Source organism: Rhinolophus hipposideros (assembly GCF_964194185.1).
Source record: "Rhinolophus hipposideros genome assembly, chromosome: 3".
Lineage (NCBI taxonomy): Eukaryota > Metazoa > Chordata > Mammalia > Chiroptera > Rhinolophidae > Rhinolophus > Rhinolophus hipposideros.
Window position 1 is genome coordinate 31,292,990 of NC_138049.1, and position 20,596 is coordinate 31,313,585.

Genomic DNA, 20,596 nt, shown 5'->3' on the forward strand with positions numbered 1-20,596 from the left:
ATTAAAAATACACACTTGTCTGTATATTATAAATATCTTCAACATAAGAAAATATTTTTATTCTGAAATTGCACTCAATTAAGAGACCAAATAAGAATGAAGAATGCAACCACTGAAAACAGCAATCAAAAACTAAAAAAAACAAACCAAAAAACCAAAAAGCAAAACCTAGTGTCTGAGAATGTTGCACCCAGAAAGGAGATCTTCCTAATAAAGGAAATGTCACATAGTGAATATTTTGGGTGTGAACACACAATGCATCAGGAGGTCTCGTTGCTTTGGAAATAGCTGTAAATATATTCATCCGAGTAAAACAATCATCTGTGTCTAGTCATGCATGCTCTCTGCTTCCGGGGCTGTTACGGCTGTCGATCTGGAGTGGAAAGGTAATGGCCTCATGATTCAAGGAAACTGCTGAAGTGTGTACTCAAGCTTCAGTTGAGAGATGGGTTCATTTATCATCATAATAAGCTATTACCATCGAGAGGTCACAACTCATTGAAGAGACAGTCAGTCTAATTGGCTCGATTCCGTTAGCTTTTGACGTGCCTCAAGGAGATAAGCACTCTTTTGCAGGTAATTTTCAATCACCCAACAAACTACCTGTTTAATAATTCATCACATTTCAGATTGGGGTCTTATCACATAGCTCCTTTTTCCATGTGGCAAATGTAGGATTTTTAACTACTTGGACTCTCAGACCCAGGTAATAGAGGGAGAGCTTCAGAAAAAGTAAGGTAACATTTGCTTTGACTCTAGTACTAACTGCTGTTGGAGGAGATGAGAAGACCTCAGGAATAAAAATTTAAGCTTTCTGCTTCCCCAACAGGCCCTGTTGACATAACAGAATTTCTGAAACTATCAGGAAAGAGTGCTATTTGAATCTTTGTGATTAATTAAGCATGCCAACCAATTTTCAGTGTGTAGGATTAGGGCACTTAATACTTATTAGATGATGGCATCAAAGCAATAACTTTTACAACAAAGTCTAGAATAGAAAGTTAATAGCTTATATTAAAATAAAAATGAAGGCTGTTCTAGATAAAATGTCTTATTTTACAACTTTGACAATATTCTATTCTTGAATAGAGCAGTAGACAGTATCTGAGGAAAACTCACCTCAGTTCAAATATTAGCTGTAACTCTAAATAGCTAAATAACCTTATAACTACAAATATGTATTAATTTTCCCCACTATTTTTTACACAAATGTTGGTCACATATATACTATGCTGTTCCTACGTTTAATTAGTTAACCATATACCTTGGATCATTCCACTTTAGTACACAAAAAACTTCTATCTTTATTTATTTATAGTTTCATAGTGTTAGATTGCATGTATGTACCAAAACTCATTTAATCAGTCTCTCATGACAGATATTTTTGTGGCTATCAATGGCCATTCACGAATGAATAACTTTGCATCTCACATGTTTACATATACCTGTAGGATAAGTTCCCAGAAGAGGAATACGTAAGCATACGTACACTTGTAATTTTGGTGAAGATTTCTAAAGTGGTTTTCTTGGATTGCGTCATTGCATAGCCCTACTACCAATATATAAGGATTTTTGTCTTTTTTAAAGTCTTGGTAATAGTCTGCCATCCATTTTGTTGTCTTTCCTAAGATAGATGACAAATGATTCTTCATTGTCCTTACCATATTATGAATCAGGTTGAACATCATTTCATATATTGAAGAGCCATTTATATTTTCTTTTCTATGAACTATTCATTCATATCTGTTGCCCAGTTTTCTGTTGGACTATTGGCCTTTCTCTTATCAATTTTTATAACTTCTTTAGATACTAGAGATTACCTTTTTATTCACTATAAATTATAATGACAATGAAAATTATGGGATTTTTAAAATAATCGATTATCTTATTATTTGTATTAGTTTGTTAGGGCCGACACAACAAAGTATTAAAAAGTAAGTGCCTTAAACAACAGCAATCCATTACCTCACAGTTCTAGAGGCTACAAGTCTAAAACCAAAATGCTTGCAGGGTTGTTTCCTTCTGAGGGCTGTGAGAAAAGGATCTGTTTTAGGTCTCTCCTTGGCTGTAGATGGCTATATTCATGTTCACATGGCATTTCTCCCATGTGTCTATTTCCAAATTTCCCCTTTTTATAAGGATACCAGTCACATTGGTATCCTTACTTCATGACCTCATTTTTAACTTGCTACATTATAGCTGCAGAGTACTGATTACTGTTTATGACATTGATTTATTTAATTAGTTACTGATGGGCAGAAATCTCAAATTCCTTTTAATATTAGATCTTCAGTGAAGCAGGAATGGTAGATACTTATCATATCATTTGCTTGGAAAGACATGAAGCGATGCTTGTTAGCTTTATTTTGGTAACTTCAAGATAAAGTGCAAACCACTCTGCAGGTCTCTCAAAAAGTTAGCCAACTGATTTAATTTTTACCTTGCTGCAAAGCTGCTACTTAAGTCAGATAATCTACTTACTTGCTAAAATTAACTCTCTGTAATTGTTCAGATGCTCTGTCATATAGCAATAAATAGGTAGGGGAGGAGGTGTTCTTTGACAAATGTCTGTTACTGATATAAAACTACTTCCAATATAAATTACTGCAACACACAACTACAGAAATTCACAAAGCAATTGATATTTATTAAACAGCTTCTGTGTGCTAAGGGCATTTTTGAGAACTTTGCACATTCTGAAGGGGTGCTGGAACTCTCATTTTGCAGATAATGAAAGTAAGACTCAACTAAATTATGGGATGTGTCCAAAATCACAAAACTAATAAGGTAGCAATCCAGCATTTGAATCAGATCTGTGAAAGGTATAAGGATCAAAATACTAAAAATAACTGACCAAAGTGAAATAATCACTTTCAATCAATTCTCATGGAATTGAGGGAAGAAAAAAGAAAAGTATTAGTTCGCCAGTCCATGATCCAAGTGTCAAAGGATCGGTGTCTTCTGAGGGCTATGAGGGAAGAGTCTGTTGCAGGCTTCCCTCAAGAGTTTACAGATGGCTGTCTTCTCCCTGTGTCTTCAGGCCCTATCCGTGTCCCATTCTTTCCTACCACCTTGTTCTTTTCCCACTATTATCAATGAAAAACCAATAAATAAATAAACAACAGCATATAAAGAACACTCTGGCCATGGTAAGTTCAGAAATGATATAATATTGCCTCACTAAACTACTACAACAATGGTTGGCAAGTCTCATCTATTCTAAGTGACAGAAGCTAGAATATGGGGGTGGGGGCGTTGTCCCACAGGACTTTAGTTTTTCAGAACCAGCAATGTTGGTTCCCTATGGTTCTCCATTGAGCTGTACATGAAACACAGCTGTAAGGTGTTATTTTTTGAAAAGGATATAGAAAAATGGAGTTTTACATTAAGATCGGTTTGGAATTCTTTCAAACTGGTGCTAGTTTTGCTTTCTTCAGTTTTAAGATAAGGAATGGAGGTTGCAAAAGGAAGGCTTTTTTATACTCTTGTTAAGGCATACTCTTCTTTTTTACAATTTCAAAGAAAAATTGAAAAAAGTACCTCAAATTCTATATTAAATTTTGTTAATATATAACAAAAATTTAACAAATGTTTAATATATTATCATTCAATAACCATTGTGTTAAGCCCTAGGACTAAAGAGATTACAAGCCTGAGGTTCTGTGTTAGGTGGTAGTCAGTGGAAAAAGCATTATTATTTACCTTTTTTTATAGTTTTAATAATTCATTTTCCTAGGAAGAAATTTCTATCTCGTATCATATTTCTTCAACTGAAGTAACTTTCTACATTTCTTCTAGTGTACATGGTTTGATGAAAATAAAATATGTCCACTTTTATTTCTCTAGAAAACACTCTGTTTTGCTCTCAATTTTCAAAGAATTTTGGCTTGGTAAAGAATTCTAGATTGATAGTTTTTTGTTTGTTTGTTATTTCCTTTTTCACCAGTACTTTAAAACATCTCTGCACTGTATTCTGGCTTGTATTGTATCTGACAAGAATCTTCTATCTCTCTTATGTTTGTTTTTCTGTACATGCTGTATCTTTTTTTGTCTGTCTGCATTTAGGATTTTTTTCTTTATCTCTACCAGTGCTTGCTGTTTCCTTCCTTCCTTCCTTCCTTCCTTCCCTTTCCTTTCCTTTCCTTTCTTTCTTTAGATAATTCGATTCTGATGTATCTTAGCATGATTTTTTTGCATCACTTTGGGGTCTGTTTTTACCATTATTGATTGATTTTTCTCCTGGTTATGGTTCTTATGCCTCTGCTTGTTTATATGCCTGGTAATGTTTTATATGATGCCCAATATGAGGCATTGTTGGCTGCTGGATTTTGTTGTAATTAATTACTATTTGACTTTGCTCAGACATGCAGCTAATTTACTTAGAATAAGTTGATTTCTTTTAAGGCTTGCTTTAAAAATTTGGGTGAATCTAGAGCATCATGCAGTCAGGGACTAATTTAGCCACTCTACCCAGGCAATACTCTCTGAGTACTTTACCTGATACCCTTTCCATTAGAAAGATTGTCCACGTTAGGTGGTGGAATAATGAACTATTACCAGCTCTGTATTAGCTCCAGGAATTGTTTCTCTTACTACTTTTCGGTAGTTCTTCTACCAGCCTTAAGTTGTTTTCTCGAATCCAACTCAATAGTCAGCCAGGCTGGAGGTTTCCCTTCACACCTTTGCAGATATCTGCATCTCTCTGTCTCTCTCTCTGTCTCTCTCTCTGTCTCTCTCTCTCTCTCTCTCTCTCTCTCTCTCTCTCTGTCTCTCTCTCTCTCTCTCTGTCTCTCCCTCTCTCTCTCTCTCTCTCTCTCTCTCTCTCTCTTTCTCTCTCTCCATCTCTTTCTTCTTTAGTATTATTTCACACAGATTCTAGTTTCCTTGACTCCTTAAGCTCCAATCTCTGTCTTTCAGACCATGCTGTTTGGGTTTTCCTCCAATGTACTTTATCTTAGAAATTGCACCCAGGCAATAACCTTGGTGAATTGTAGCCTCACCTCATTTATTTCTCTTTTCTCAGGTATTACAGTCCCACACTATCTGTTGTCCAGTGGCTAAATACTGTTGTTTCACTTTTTCCCCCCAAGTTTTCTTGTTATCTAAGACAGGAGGGTAAATCTAGACCCTATTATTGAATCATAGTCAGAAGCAAAAATTCCAACTAGAATTTTTTTTTTTTAAATGTATAATATAAGGTAGGGATGAGGTCTTTACATCAGTTAAATGTTGATTAAAACCCCATATCTGGCTTTCTTTTAGAAATTCCTTTGATTATTTTTAGCCCTTTGCTTTTCCATATAGATTTAATCCTTGGTACTCTTAATGTTTTGCTATTTTTAAACCGAGTTTTAACAATTGATTTTATGTATTAATTTTGTATATAGCTCTCTTCTTGTTTCACTTGTTAATAAATTATCTTTTGAATTCAAAAAGCAGATAACCACATCATTTACAAATTACAGTTTTATTTCTTCCTTTCCAATCTCTACAGCTTTTATTTTTTATCTTATTTCACTGTCCAGATTTTCTAGTTCAACGTTAAATAAAAAAGAGTCATAGTGAAAATTGTCTCTTATTTGTGATCTTAAATAATTCTTTAAACATTTTATATTAAATCAGATATTTGCCATTTGTTTTTGTGTGGATACACTTCATCAGTTAAAGTAGTGCCTTTCAACCCTAGTTTTTTTAAAACAATTTTTTAAAACATCAAAATTAAAGAATCATTAATTTTACTTATATCTTTTTTATGCATTTATTGAGATAATTGTTGTTTTAGTTGTTTGTTTGTTTCATCTCTCTCTCTCTTTTAACTAGTCAATATGGACAATTACTTAAACTGATTTTCTGATATTAAATGAACCCTGAACTCCTGTAATAAAACTTAATTGGCCAACTAAGTTTTACCATTTTTACACATTATGGGTTCAGATTGTTCATGCTTTTTTAGTATGTTTGCATCCATTTCATGAGGGAATTTGGGGAGCTAAATATTTTATGACATGTTTTGTGCATAATCTGTATAAACCATTATCTTCCTTTACCTGACCAGTAAACTACCAATGCAGCCCTAGATTATATTGGTGTCGTGGGCAAGCATATCATAAAGTCAACTCAGACTGAAAGTGCTATTAAGTAAACTCATTAATTTTTACTATCAAATTGTTCTTAAACTGAATGTTTCTATTTAGTACTTGTTCAGTTGGTCAATTGTAAAAACTGATCTTTGTCCCTATTACACTTCATTATAAAATGTTATAGACAGAATAATGCATCTGGATATTAAAATGCTCTTTTATAAATTTTAGTAGGAAAAATATCAATATTGGTACAAGGGTAGGTAAGATTCGGAGATTTTTATGTGTGAACTTGAGTCCTCATAGGTGGGCTAACTTTGCATAGTAAACATTACCATAACTATGGACAATAACTAAGTTCTTGGTATTTTGTTAACAAATGTGTTTTCTAATTTACCCTAACAACTCATTTGATTTATTTTAGGCAACAGATTGTTTGCTTGGTACTACTCCATTACCAAATCATTCTCGATAAGATCTGATTTATGGAATAACAATTCAATACAGTCAATTGATCCTATTTACTTTTATGACCATGCCATTCTCTACACTTGTATACAATACTTTCTTATTAATCTAATTAATCCAAGACTTAAATGGAGGAAGCTAAGGATGGGGGGAGAGGATTCAACCTTTACTTTTGAATAATTTTGAGGAATATGGAAGGAAGTCACAAATGATACTGCTAAAATGAGAGTGGATCATGCGTGTTAGTGAGTTTTTCAGTTTTTAAACCCAGATTGAAATCATCTTTTAACTTTCACATAAATCCCAATACAAGAGTCATTTCTGAGTCAACTCCTACTATTTTTTGTTGTTGCTAAGTATGTAGCATTAATTACAAAATATTTTTTAAGTTCCTTTTATGTGACAAGAACTACCCTGTCCTGTAAATCTCAAATACCAATCTCCTTCAAATCCACAGCCTTAATTTGTGGTGTGGAGAAGCAGAATGGAAAGTCAAGCAAGCACAACAAAGAAGTTCCAGAGATTACTTTTAGAAGCCAGATGCTATTTTGTCAGCAAACTCGTAATGTGCATCTTAAACTAAGCTATAGGTATACTTGGCAACTACATGAAACAATTTAAAAGCTTTTCAAAACTAGAAACAGAGAAAGATAGCATAATGTTGTAGGAAATAAGCATTGTTTTGAAAAGAACAAATCACATAAGATTAATTTAATAATGTTCAGAGACAGAATTTCAAACCTTAATGGTAATGAGGGAACAGCAGACAGTCCAAGCCAGATTCTCTGGGAACTTTACAGACGCGAAGAGAATTGCTTTTGGAAGCTGAACTATTTCAGACCACTAGGGTAACCTTAAGTAAATGACTATTTCAATGTTCCAACAGAACTTAGTTTACTAAAGCAGTAAATTATTCCAACTCTGAAATACCCAAACTGTTTCTAAATAGCTGTATCCTGTAGCAAAACAGCAGGACTCTGTTCTTTAGTGTTTTCCATTCCTGCCTAGTTCCATGCTTAAACAAATGCTCTAAAACCAAGCATTAACATTTGCCAAGCATTTTGAAAATGAAATGATGCCTAGTACAGGGCTATGAGTGCCCGACTTCATTCTCTTTGACTATCCTGAATGGGGGGAGAAAATTAACACTTGATTGTGCCAATTGTCCTAAACATTCACTCACACATGAGGAAAAAAAAAATCAAGATGAGATCATGGAACGTTTTTAAAAGGGCAGTAGAAAAGTGTTTTAAGTTTTCCTACGCCTCATCTACTATCCACACACACACACTTCTATTCACTTGCGTATTTCCCATTACTCCAAAGAGGGCTGCAGCCAATAAAAACGTTTCTTAGGATAAAAAGTACGTATTCCTTTCCCAAATGGCCTAGTGTTCTTGAGTTTTATTATGAGCAGGTGGACCTCTATGCTGGCAAACTGTATCCCATGTAAGAGCCGTTTTATTATTTTGGGTTAGGTTCCTGGAAAAAAAGAATAGCCTGTGACATCTTCCTTATAATAAATATGCACAACACAGCATGTCTTCTTTTTGTTGTAAGCAGCCTTATAACCAAGTGACTGACTTGGCAAATGTTTGAAAATGGGTTATATAAATATTTAGAAAATGCAAATAGCATCTCATAAATATTTTTTGACTTAGGAATTAATAAAAAAAGCAGAGGAGGAATTACATACCTGCAGCATCCTGGTCATGGATGTAAACGGAATTCAGTATCTAACCAGATACACTAGTTTCTTGATGTACTATTTCTGTCAGAGTCTGGCAAGGGCTCTGATTCGAACAGCAATTACTGGTAAAGAATTTAGCCTCAACTATTTAGAAAAGTGGCTTTATTGAATTTACAAACAAGGCCCTACAATTTTCCATTTCCTTAGCAAGATATTAAATCAACCAAGCTAAGCATGTCATCATGACTATAATTTACGTGATGTGACATGACAGCTAAGATGTACTGTGGTAATTTGTGAGAGCTTGCAGCATTATTGGTAGTATCAAAAATTTATATGGTTCAGTTATTAAGGCAAATTGTTTCATTCATACTGAGATATCTGACAGTAAACCACCGAGGGCTTCCACATTACATTAAAAAATGTCTTCCATATTCAAACAATTTGCACACCCTGTTACCATTATTTTGTTCATTGAATGGAAATTGAAGCACAGGCAAGCACAGTTTTTTGATGTGAAAATGATCTGTGGGGGAATATGAAGTGCTTCATTGTGGATGGTTACAAGAAACAGTTTAGCCAGGAGAAGGGAAGTTATCTTTGGGAACCAACAACTACGAACAGGATGTCCAAATTCTTTGCTCTGATGCTATTTAATATCACATTTGCTTGCTTTCCTTCTGTCAGTTTGATTTTCAGCCAACAGAAAGAAAAAGCATATGACCAGAAAAGAAATGATAGAAAACATGGTAAAGAACATTCTATTGTAAGTGATCCTTAAATAAATTTCACTATAGTAAGAAAAATAAGACCTCTGAAATACATCCAATTTTGATCTATGACTTTCCTCTGAACTCCTCAAAGCAGGAAAAAACAATTTAGTTTATTTTTTGGTAACTTTCAGCCATAGACATTCAAGTCTTAGGTGTTATTTTATTCTTATTGGGGATACAAGAGGTTCCTAAACAGAACTGGATAGAATGACTTCTTGTTGTAAAGGGCCTTGCCAATGAAAGTTTAATTACATTTTTATGACAGCTCTAAAACTTTATGTAACATATACTGTCTCTTTTAAAATACATATTCATTGAAAATGTATTTTACTCATTTACACATTTCATAATCACATTTGAAACCTGTTAAAAATAACAAACTGGCCATGAGTTAAAATTTCTTCAGTCCGCTAAAACCACCAGTCTCCCATTCATTAAGTAACATATGAACTACTAAGGTTTTCTACCTCAATACTCACATGCCATGGTAAGAGAACCACTAACTATAAATACATTTTTACTTATTTAACCAGTGAAGATCTTTTCAAAACTAACACTATATTTTTATAGGTGAAGATTAGGCTCAAATAGCATCAATTTGCTAAAGGATTTTTCTTTGTGTGATTAGGTAATTTAACTATCGGGGTTAAATTACCTAATCCTGATAAGGTTATTAATTGAAAAGGTATTAATTTTCACAGAACAAGAAAGAATTAACATGTAAAATTGCCACATTTTGTTTCGAACAAATTATTAGGCAGAATAAAATAAAATAAAAGCCAAGGCACCATAGTGTTAATCTACAACAGAAGATCAAAAAGCTCCTGCACGCTGAGGCTGCTACATTTGTCTATCTGTGTATGTTTTTATATATGTGTGAATGGGCTTTAAAACAAACATGTGCTTTCAATCTGGCACTTCTTTTAAGGTAGTTCTCTTTCTGAGCTCCAGGAAACATGTTGTTTATATAAGCTTCACGGCAAGCATTAAATTAATTATGTAATAAATTTCATTACCAATGAACATTCATACGCGATAGGAAAAGTAGCTCTCTTGAATATCAACTTCGAAATGAATTAGAAACAGATGAGGAGAATTTCAGGAAGTATCCCACCACAGAGAGGCAACTATAGAAAAACAGCTGTTTTAAGTAAACACAACACTGTGTTTCTTCCAATACCTATCATTTGTTTTGCAAAAATATGTTCGAGCCTTCATTAATTTACTTGCTCATTCAAAAAGTTTCTATTTACATAGAACATCAACAATGTAAGGTTGTGAACTAGGGAGGCCATGGCCCATGGGACGTGGGAAAAATGTCCAACTCATTCTGATTTAGTTGATCCTGGCCATCCAGCAGAGCATACGCATATATTTGATAGGCTTATCATTCCTTAAACAAATACTAAATACAACCACCCCATTATCTTTATTGATCTGCTGAAGCAAAGTAGCAGAAAGCAAACCCCATATGGACTTACTTTGTTGCCCAGATACGGAGCTGGGGCACTCCAGTAGTAGTCCTGAGGCAGTGCTTTGCGGGCCTCCGTGCCACTGAAGCTGATCTGCTGAGGTGGATGGAAGTTGTCCAGCTGGGGAGCCACTCGAATGTGGCCCGAAATGTCAGTCAGGTACCAGCCACTCATGTCCAGTATCTTAAAGAAAACACACAATCATTGGTACTGTCCACTTCTTTTCTCTTTCATATTCCTGTAGTGTCTTTTTTTTTAAATTAAAAGACAAAAACTATACAAGTTCACAAAAATATGCGTGTTGTGAATATCACTAAACTTACCATCATGTACTCATTACAGATGTCTATTTTTTTTTTCTTGATGTTCCTAGGAGTTTGGATGGTATGTGATATGCAATAATGTTTTCATGAATCCAATGTTTTTCTAAATATTATGATTCTAAATACCTCTTTCTCAAAAAGTAGAAAATCATTCAAAATTCTACAATGGTTATAATGTTATAGTAATTATCAAATAGTTGGACTTAGAATTTCATATTTTTTAATCCACTAGTAATTTCCTATTGTTTATGGAACCGATTATTTCAAAAGGTGTTACTTATGCACGTGTAAATCAGAGGACAAAAAACAAAATAAAATATGAAAGTGCTAAAAAGTGACTTTTCATTCAGTATTTCCTCCCTTCCCACTTATTTAAATTTCAGCTTTGATGCCTAAGGACAACTGAATCCACCAGTCTGTTTCTGTAGCCACAGCTCACAATACTGTACCTATTCTTTCCTGTGGGGCCAGAAGTGCTGTAGGAAACCATAGCCTAGAAGCCTAGATCCTTGGCCCAGAAAAAGAAGGAGCCTTAAAGGAGGACTTAGAGAAGCCATCATGATTTACTTTTCCATCTTTATCCTCTAGCCATGGGCGGGCATAAAGCTGCAATTCTAATTTCAACTGTCAGGTCAGGACAAAATACTGGACCCTGAGGTTCACAGTTACCAGGGTCCACTAGACCTGAGTGACCTGCTTGATGCTGAGGGTGATGAGGGGCAGAATGGTAATGGTGATTATATATGGATGAAAAAAAAATTTAATTTATTCATGTATAAGTCATTTAATTTTGCATCAACCAAAGTTGTGGAATTGCTTGGATTGCCCTGGTCAAAAGAAAAAGAGACCAGATAAAAATTTACTGACTTGCTGGACAATGACATATTACTTCCTTTTCTTCCCTTTCTGACATCACCCTCCAGACATTCTAAGACAGCCCAATGAGATTTCTAGGAAGTTCTTTTCAGAAGACTTAATGAAATCTAAGTATCAGTGGTCTTAGTTTCTGAGCCAAGGATGAGTGCTACCTCAGCTCCTCTGCTAACTATGAAACTTTGATATACTAACAGGACTGTCTGAAAGGCAGGGTAAAACTCCACAGACAAAAGGAGGAAGTTAGGCTAGATTTCCATTCGCTGCTTGTTCCATGTAACCTGCTTCGAAAGCAATACATTTGATAAAGAGTGTATGGATTCAAATTTAGACATGAGCGTACAACCAGAAACTATTCAGCATATTTCACACTTGACTTAAAAGGAATACAGACAGAGAAAAAAAAAAGATGACTGTGTTAAGGATTAGTTAGCTGATTAAAGCTGGAAGGAAGGGAGACAGTTTATTGAAATAGTTATCTTTGTAAAGCACAACTGTAATCAGATCACTCCCCTGCTAAACCCCTTCAATGACTTTCCAAGTATAAGAATCCAACTTCTTAGCATACACAACTCTGTATGGAACAGTTTTTCATTCCCCCTCTAGGCTTTTCTTCCTCCAGCCTGTTTCCCGCTGCTCTGCACTCTTAAGGGCAGCCTCACAGGCTATTTGAAATTGCCTGAAAGTCCCCTTTTCCTCTCACACCCCTTCCATAAGGAGACAAATCATTGCATAGAGTTCAAAAGGTAAAGAGGATTGTGGTGCAAACTGGAGGAAGTAAGGTCCACATGTTTATATTTATGTTTAAGTTGGAAGAAAATTCCAGTAACTACTACATAGGTAATAATTTGAATTTTTTCAAATCAATTAAGAGTGAAGACAGCATTGTTCAAATTCAATGTCCTCTTTTAACAATGAAACGGCCCATGCAACATCAAATAGCAACTAAAGGTAGGTGGGTAATATGTGCATATGATAAAGCAAATTTTCTTAGCTTGTATACCAAAAATATTGGAGAATGGAATATCTATTTCTTTGTATCACAATCTGATGCTTTGTCTATTAAATCGTCAGCTCTTGGGGCTAGAACAACATTCATTTCATTACTGCTTCACATACTCATCATGGACACTACACAGGCTGGAGTTTACTTATTCTAAGAGGTTCCCCTGTACATATTGTTACAAATAAAAACTCTAAGGCTTTGATCAAAGATACATAAATAGCATTTGAAAAAAAAATCCCACCTCTTCTTCTGGATAACTTTAAGTAGAAGCTCAATAAAAATAATAATAATAATAATAATAATAATAATAATAATAATTTCTTACAAAAGAACAGTAACAGTAGCAAGAAGGCCAGTGGAACAGCGTACAGAAGTAAAAGTCTGTTGCTTACATTGCCATAGGTCCAGTAGGAACTCTGACATCTGTTGGAAACCCCGGAACAGAAACACTCGTCACAACCTTTAGGATTATCCTCTTGCAAATTGAAGAAGCCAGATTTGCAGCGACTGCAATCTCCACCTTCAACATTTTCCTATAAATAGAGAGGTGCGTTAGAAACAGCGGTGCCCTTGAAAATTAAAAATTGTCTGTACTTCTGTTTAAGGAAAACATAAACTGTATAGTCTTCATTTTACATCCCAAACATATTTAAAGTATAATGACAATTTTAAAAATCTGCTCAAAAGCTCCTTAGTGAGCTACATCCTTTCTAACTGCACTGATGGGAAGGAATAGTGAACACAAATCTACTGTAGTAAAGGTTACAATTGTGATCTTCATGTATGTCAAGAGTGTGCAGTAAATGTTGTAATCAACACAGCAATCAATGAAATGAACTAAAATCAGTTTGGTTCACCATTCTACATCACTGACCTTCTTTATAGGAGGCATTAAAAGTGGTAAAATTAAAGACAAGCAAATAATAGAACACTGATATCATACAGGTGGTGAAATACTTTTCACATTATATATGAAAAATTCATACATTTGAGGCAAGCATAAGAACTGACAGGCAGAAACACTGGGGCAAACATCACAGGCTTTCCCTAGTAAGACTAAGTGGAAAAAGAGGTAAGTATTCCCTGGTTAATTTTCACAGTGTTTCCTTTAACATAAAGGTATAGCCACTTAATCACACAGTGATATTCTGGGAAAAAATAATTCTCATTTGGTGATTGCTCTCCAGATTGGTTTCACTAATCCTATTTCAAGTATACTGAAAAATCATGTTTATAGGTGAACTTATAGTGCGGACTCATCCAGGGAAAGCCGACCAGGTGATCAAAAACTAGGAAGGGTGTACACTTTCAATTTAAGAAGTGGTTAATCTTGACTAATAACTTCTACATGAAGGCTCCTTGCTTTCCAGGAAACAGATTCTTAATATTCTCTACACGTGCATCTGCTCCACATTTTTCCACTTCCTTGAATTTCCTTATTACCTCAATTCTGAAACTATCCTTTTACTTAGATAACTAACTTCTCTTCAACTGTTTTTATAGCCCTTTATACACTGCTTTATCATAACCACAGAAAAAGCATAGCTATTTATTCTAAGATTGTTCTCTCCAGCTGAATACCGTAATCTATTCAAGAGGTAGAAACCCTGTTTTACTTATGTTTATAGTACCAGGAAAATGCAGGGCTCCTGGTAGAACACTGAGAACTAGCTTAATAACATCTTATTAAGTTTAAACGAATCTTTTAGTGGTCCTGTTTCTCATGCATAGTAAAAAGTTATGCACATAGTATATGTTTAATAAAAGTACTTTTGAGTAAACCAAGGTTGGGTAGAGGATAGGGATAATAAAATCTGAGAACATGTGAGGAAAAATAAAAGAGGAAAGAGCAGCATGAAAAAATAGACAAATTTATAAGAATAAACAAATAAAGAGGCTCTCCTTGTACCCAAGAGAACAATTTATTTCAAATTAACTCTTTGACTCTTTATTTCTATGACCAATTTACAATCTCAAGCACTTCTACATTGGTGCAGCCTAGAGAAAAGGATGTCTGTCTCTAGGCCCTTTCCCCATGTCAAAGTTTAGCATCTTGATATGTACACAAATTGAATTATTGCCACTGAAATTCTTGGTAGTTTTTATTTGTAAGGTAGATTTTAGATATTTTGAGATGATAGATGTCAGCAAAGTTAATCAAACTGATTTCAGACCTATGGTGACAAATAAATACCCAAAGCCCTGAAGTTGAAAGCATCTTCAGAAGAGTACAGAGGCAGGAAAGATGAAATATATCTATGATTATAATTTAGCTTATCCTGTTGAGGACATAGTAAAACTGTTCTGTACACTGTGTACTTATGTTTTGGGTCCAATCTGCTTTTCATTTGCTCTAATTTGAAAGCTTGTAATACCACTTTTCTGAGATTCAGACTGAGTTCAACAACCAGAAATTTTTGAAGATTACATTTTCCCTTAGCCCCATTTTAGCCTCGCAATATGACCTTGAAAAACAATGATTAAATAATTGCAATATTCAATTCCATTTAATAACCTGAAGCAAACATTAGGGTAGGAATTCTAGGAACTCTAAAGATAGGGTGGGTCAAGGTCTCTGTCTTTAAAAACCGACATCTAGAGTTGGATAAAAGGTACATTCTTAATCAACTATAATGCAACATGGAGTATAAATGCATCTACAAATCAATTACGGGAACACAGAGGAGGGACTAATGCCTGTTATGAAGGCTTGAGAAGGCTTTATGACAGCAGTGCAATTTGACCAAAACTTTGAAGTATGGTTAAAAAATTCAACCTGTTGGAGAAGTTTAGAATGAGAGAGCATGTTAGCAAAGATATTGGAAATAAGAAACAATCCAAAGTGTAGCAGGTTCAGTCATTACATACTCTTTCAAAAAATGTACTAAATATTTGCTATATGTTAGGGATTTCACTTGGTACTGAGTTCCAGGGTCCATGACCTCATGTAATGAACCTTTAAAGCTACCCTAGGAGATTTGAATCTTTCCCCTTAGTAATTGGTAAGTTATTAGAGGTTATTCAGCAGGAAATAAATCAACAGAACTATACTTGAGACACTTAAGTTGGTAGTAGCAGGTAAAATGTCTATGAAATGTGAGACACTAGAACAAAGGAATCTCTCATTACTATATGGTTCAGTAAAGGGTTAATTCAACAGAGTTGGAGTGGTCAAACCCTGCACGTTCCAAATTGAAAGACTGTCCCTTGACCAGCTCCTGGGAGATAATCTTTAGCCCTTGGAATACCCTGCTGATAAGTGTGTCTTTGTATAACTGCCAGCAGGTCACACCAGATATTTTATGCTAAAATTATGATTTATGATGAATACCTAGTTTTCTTTACCTGGGATTCTGGGCCATGTTGTATCAGTTTGACTTCTGGGGTTTCTGGAGGCTGAGTAGTTAAGGTCAACCATATGAATGTTCTGTATGCATGTGACTGACCCCCAATAAAAACCTTGGACACAAAGACTTGGGTGAGTTTCCCTGGTTGGCAACACTTCATATGTGTCATCATACATTGCTGTTGGGAAAATTAAGTACTCTCTGCACCATTCTATTGGGAGAGGATAACTGCAAATTGGCACTTGTTTTTTCCTGTATTCTTCCCTATACTCCTTTAGTCTTTGTTGATTTTAATCTGTATCCTTTTACTATAATAAGCCATGACCATGAGTATAATAGCTTTTCAGAGTTCTGGAAGTCCTTCTAGTGAATTATTGAAAATGAGTGTGGTCTTGGGAACCCACAACACACTTTAGTAAAGATAATAGAATGTCTGCACCTATGGAAACAAGTTAGCCAAGTGGTAGTTTGTTTTGTTTATTATGACAATCTTCGAGCCAAACTATTTTAGACCCTGTTACAGGTCCTCAAACTAATCTTAGTCTACCTCTCCAAGCCCAGTTCACTTCACCCTCTTCACAAGTAATTGTCAACTCTTATAAGATTTGCATAGACCTTACATACAGTTGCAAAACATGTCAGCATAAAGCCACAACCGTAAGTTTCTAGACTCCTACTTCTCTAATTCTGAGTCTATACCAAACTTTTCCTTTAGTAAGTGGCAGCTACTAATCAGATTAAGATAGATTTATTCAATTGAAAAGTACTGGTTCTAATTTTTCTCAGGTTGAACTATAGATAAATATTAAGCCTAAACTCAACAGTAAATATGGTGGATATAGTACCTATTTATATATCGGTCCTTATGACCTAATTAAAGTGCCTTTTGAGGCTGGTTGGAAGACAAAAAATCGGGGAGAAAATTTTTAGCTCATGGGAATTCAGCTTTTTGGACATGTCTCAACATATATAGAATTAATTAGCTGAATCAGGGGATACTTCCAATTTCCTTTTCCAACCTCCTTTGAGAGAGTATATATCTAAGTAGTTCTTATTTAAGGATTGTATTTCCAAAGTTCTCTTTGAAAAACATACTAGTTTTAAAACAGTGATTAATACAGAACATCACAGTTTCATATGTAATATATTTTAGAGTGACACAATTCAAACACAGAAGCGTGGCGTTTCAGGGGTTTTACTGAACCTTCATAGAAGCACAGGTTTTCCTCTTTCAGGTAGTTGGCTAATATACATGATCTGGGTAGCTTGAGTGTCAACTCTTTTTATGAGTACCCAGGTGGATAATTGCTTTTTCAAAACTTCTCTGTGATTTTTCAACAACTGCCATCCATGAAGCATCCCGATTGTGTTCCTGATTCATTCTTGGAAGATTCTCTTGCTACCAATGGTCCGGAACTTAAATTTTTTATTCGCAGCTTGAGAGTGAACCATCTGCTATATTGGTAGGTTTTTTGAGTGATTTAATTTCTTTTGCTGTCAATATCAAAGTATTAGTGAATGCTCTGTACATTATTTCTCACTGTTCCTTTATTATCTATTTTACTCATTCATTCATCAACTCATGGCTGAGCTACCAATACAAAATATTATACAAGATGCCAGAGAATATACAAATGCCCTCAAGAGGATTAGATAGCAAAGGAAATAAGAGTGTGGACAAAGGATAATGCAAGGCAGAAGGACGTTACTACTCTAAAAGGGATACTGAGTGCATGTTCTGGGTGGAACACCAGATTCATCACCACAGTTCTCCATCCCTCTGAAGGAAAAATAAGATGGAAAGGCCATCTGGTTGAGCGAAAAAGATGTATCCCAAGGTTTGCATGATAGGATTAAAATAGGCAGCTGCAACACTGTTCTCTCCAATTGGAATGTTTCCAGATGCTAGAATGCTTACTAAAGTCCATTTATTTATTTAAATAAACAAACAATGCAAACAGTAAAATCACTTTTTTTCTCTTTTCTTGCCATTTATATTATAAGGTCTTCAAGGGCAAATACCATATCTTACAACTTGTCACCATCCAACTCAGTTTGTAAAGCACAGATGTAAAAATAATTGATCCTAAATATCTAACCATGATGGTGAGAGTTTGCAGCTTCTAGCCCAAGTGGCATTTTGCTCATTATGAGATTTCTCTCCTTCAGCTATTATTCTGTCACCTTTGTACTAATCAACTTTAAAGAGTTATAGTTCATCCTTGAGCAACATGGGTTTGAACTGCATGGTTCCACTTATATGTAGAATTTTTTCAACAAATACACAGTCACCCTCCATATCCCCAGGTTTTGCATCCTTGAATTCAACTCAACGCGGTGGGAAACCAGTATTTTCCATCCATGGTTGGGAATCCATGAATGGGAGGGCCAATTGCATGCATTGTTCTACACTGTTTTACATAAGGACTTGAGCATCTGTGGATTTTGGTATCCACCGTGGTCCTGGACCAATCCCTTGAAGATACCACGGGGCAACTGTAGTTAAGTATTTGGGGAGATAAAGTTATACATGAATTTTCAACCATGTGGGGGGCAGTACCCCTAGCTCCTGTGCCATTCAGGGGTCAACTGTATCAACATATAATTAATAACAATTTTAAAAGTTGTTTTAACAGGTTATCTAAACAAAAGTGGTGGTCTAATTTATTCTCTTTCCCAGCATTTCAAATGGGCAACATTTGTTAATTAAGTAAATTTATTTTAATATTTTATTTGTTTAGATTCTAATAGTTATTATTTCTAATTTATAAATTAATGGTTATTTTTACACCTAAGCTTATGAAATAGTAATTTCCAGAGTGCTCCAGACTTCCACACCAAGGTTTAATATTCCCTTATATCACCATATTTTCTTAAACCCAAATATTCTACTTTCTTGATTTCTAAACCATTATTCTAGTTGGTTATATTAACAAAAATTAAATAGGTACTAATTACAGTCAATAATTTTGCCATTGTAAATAATTAGTCCATATCATAAATATTTTTATTTCTTATATATTGTGATAATAAAAAGTGTCCCTTTATTTTAGAACAGTGGTTCTCAACCTAGCTTTCATTATCATGCCCTAAAGGAGTCTCTGACTCCTCATTATCATTCCCTAAAGGAGCCCTAAAGTAGTCATTTTTCTCATAATCATCCCCACTATGAAATTTGAATTCTGTGAATATACTGTATGTATGTACAATGCACTGTGAGATTATGTTTGCCTTACACATATAATGAATAGGATATTCATGCCCCTCAAAAATCAATTTGCATCCCTTTATGGAGAAATGTGTGCTTTAGACACATATTTCTGTGGAATATATTTTGCTAAATATCTAATTAGATATCTTGTGGACTAGCCTTCAAAAAAGTTATGACTTCCTTTTTTTTCTTTTTGGTACTCTTTTCCGCTAAAAACAAAGTTGTATTAGGAAAAACCTTACTATTAGGTTGGTGTAAAAGTAATTACGATTTTTGCAATTATTTTTAACCTTTTAAGCCTACTTTTGCACCAACCTGTTTTATTATTTATTTTTTGAAGTCAGATGCTGTTGTATTGACATCAATTTTCTTTTTGCTATGGTTTCCTCAGTACAGTTTCTCTCTAGAGAAACAGTCACAATAGTATGCCTGTATTCTTTCTCATGCAGCTGCCTTCTTATAAATTAGGTGCAACTTCAGAAGTACATGTTTAACCATGATTGTTAGTCAGCTGGGAATTCTATTGACAAAGTTACCAGAAAGATCTCTAGTGACATTTAAGTTAATTTTGTGAAAATTGCTTTGGGAATTTTTCAGTCATGCTTGTTTCTTTGTGAGGGTGTTTGTAGTCAGTTACATATTTTCCTCTGTTGTGGCCTTCATTCTAATGCATCCTAATATTAAAAGACGTTAACAAAAGAAGAATAATTAACTAATTAGAAGTATTTGCTGAGTGCTTACTCTTTAAATACTGTTCCAAATATAAATAGTTGATGGATTAGGAAGAGAGAGAGAAGAAAATAAAAATTAATTCCTACTTTTCACAGGCTTAGCTTTCAAAATAAAAAGAAAAATAACACAAAACCTGATTAACATAATATTTTGCACCGTAGCTGTTGCCAGAGACAAATCCTACATGTACTTTTTATGCTAAAGATTTTACATCTGTAACTTAAATTCGAGATCAAATATATAAGCTGAATGTCTTTTGTAGAAATGCCCATGGTTTGAAGCTAACAAGTTAATGGGGTGATCACTCATATGCATAAATGGAAAATAGGAGGGGAAAAAAACTAATAAAAATGTTAGCACACATCATAAAAATCCTATTGGGGGAAGAGAATGGAAACTGTAAAAAGCAATATTAATAAACAAAAAAAATTATTCCCGTAGGTATTTATGATTATGCTCATGTTTGATTTTATACAAAGCTTCAATGTTATAATTACACCAATTGAGAATTAGGCAGAAAATATTTAATATCATCATTTTCCAGATTAGTAAATAGGAATCAGACAGTTTAAATGACTGTCAAACCTTCACAATTTTTTAGTTTTCTTTCTTCCATCATTT

The 20,596-nt window shown here is 34.5% G+C and overlaps 1 protein-coding gene across 2 annotated transcripts in view; it reads right to left on the reverse strand.

Moving 5' to 3' along the window:
• The window catches only part of LAMA2 (laminin subunit alpha 2), a 531,205-nt gene that overhangs the window by 266,524 nt on the left and 244,085 nt on the right, over window positions 1-20,596 (reverse strand). For both annotated transcript variants that reach the window (XM_081040014.1, XM_081040013.1), the window contains exons 11-12: window positions 13,078-13,218; window positions 10,493-10,666 (exon numbers count right to left, since the gene is read on the reverse strand). In XM_081040014.1, the coding sequence (XP_080896140.1) occupies window positions 10,493-10,666; window positions 13,078-13,218 (315 nt within the window). The remainder of the gene's footprint in view (window positions 1-10,492; window positions 10,667-13,077; window positions 13,219-20,596) is intronic.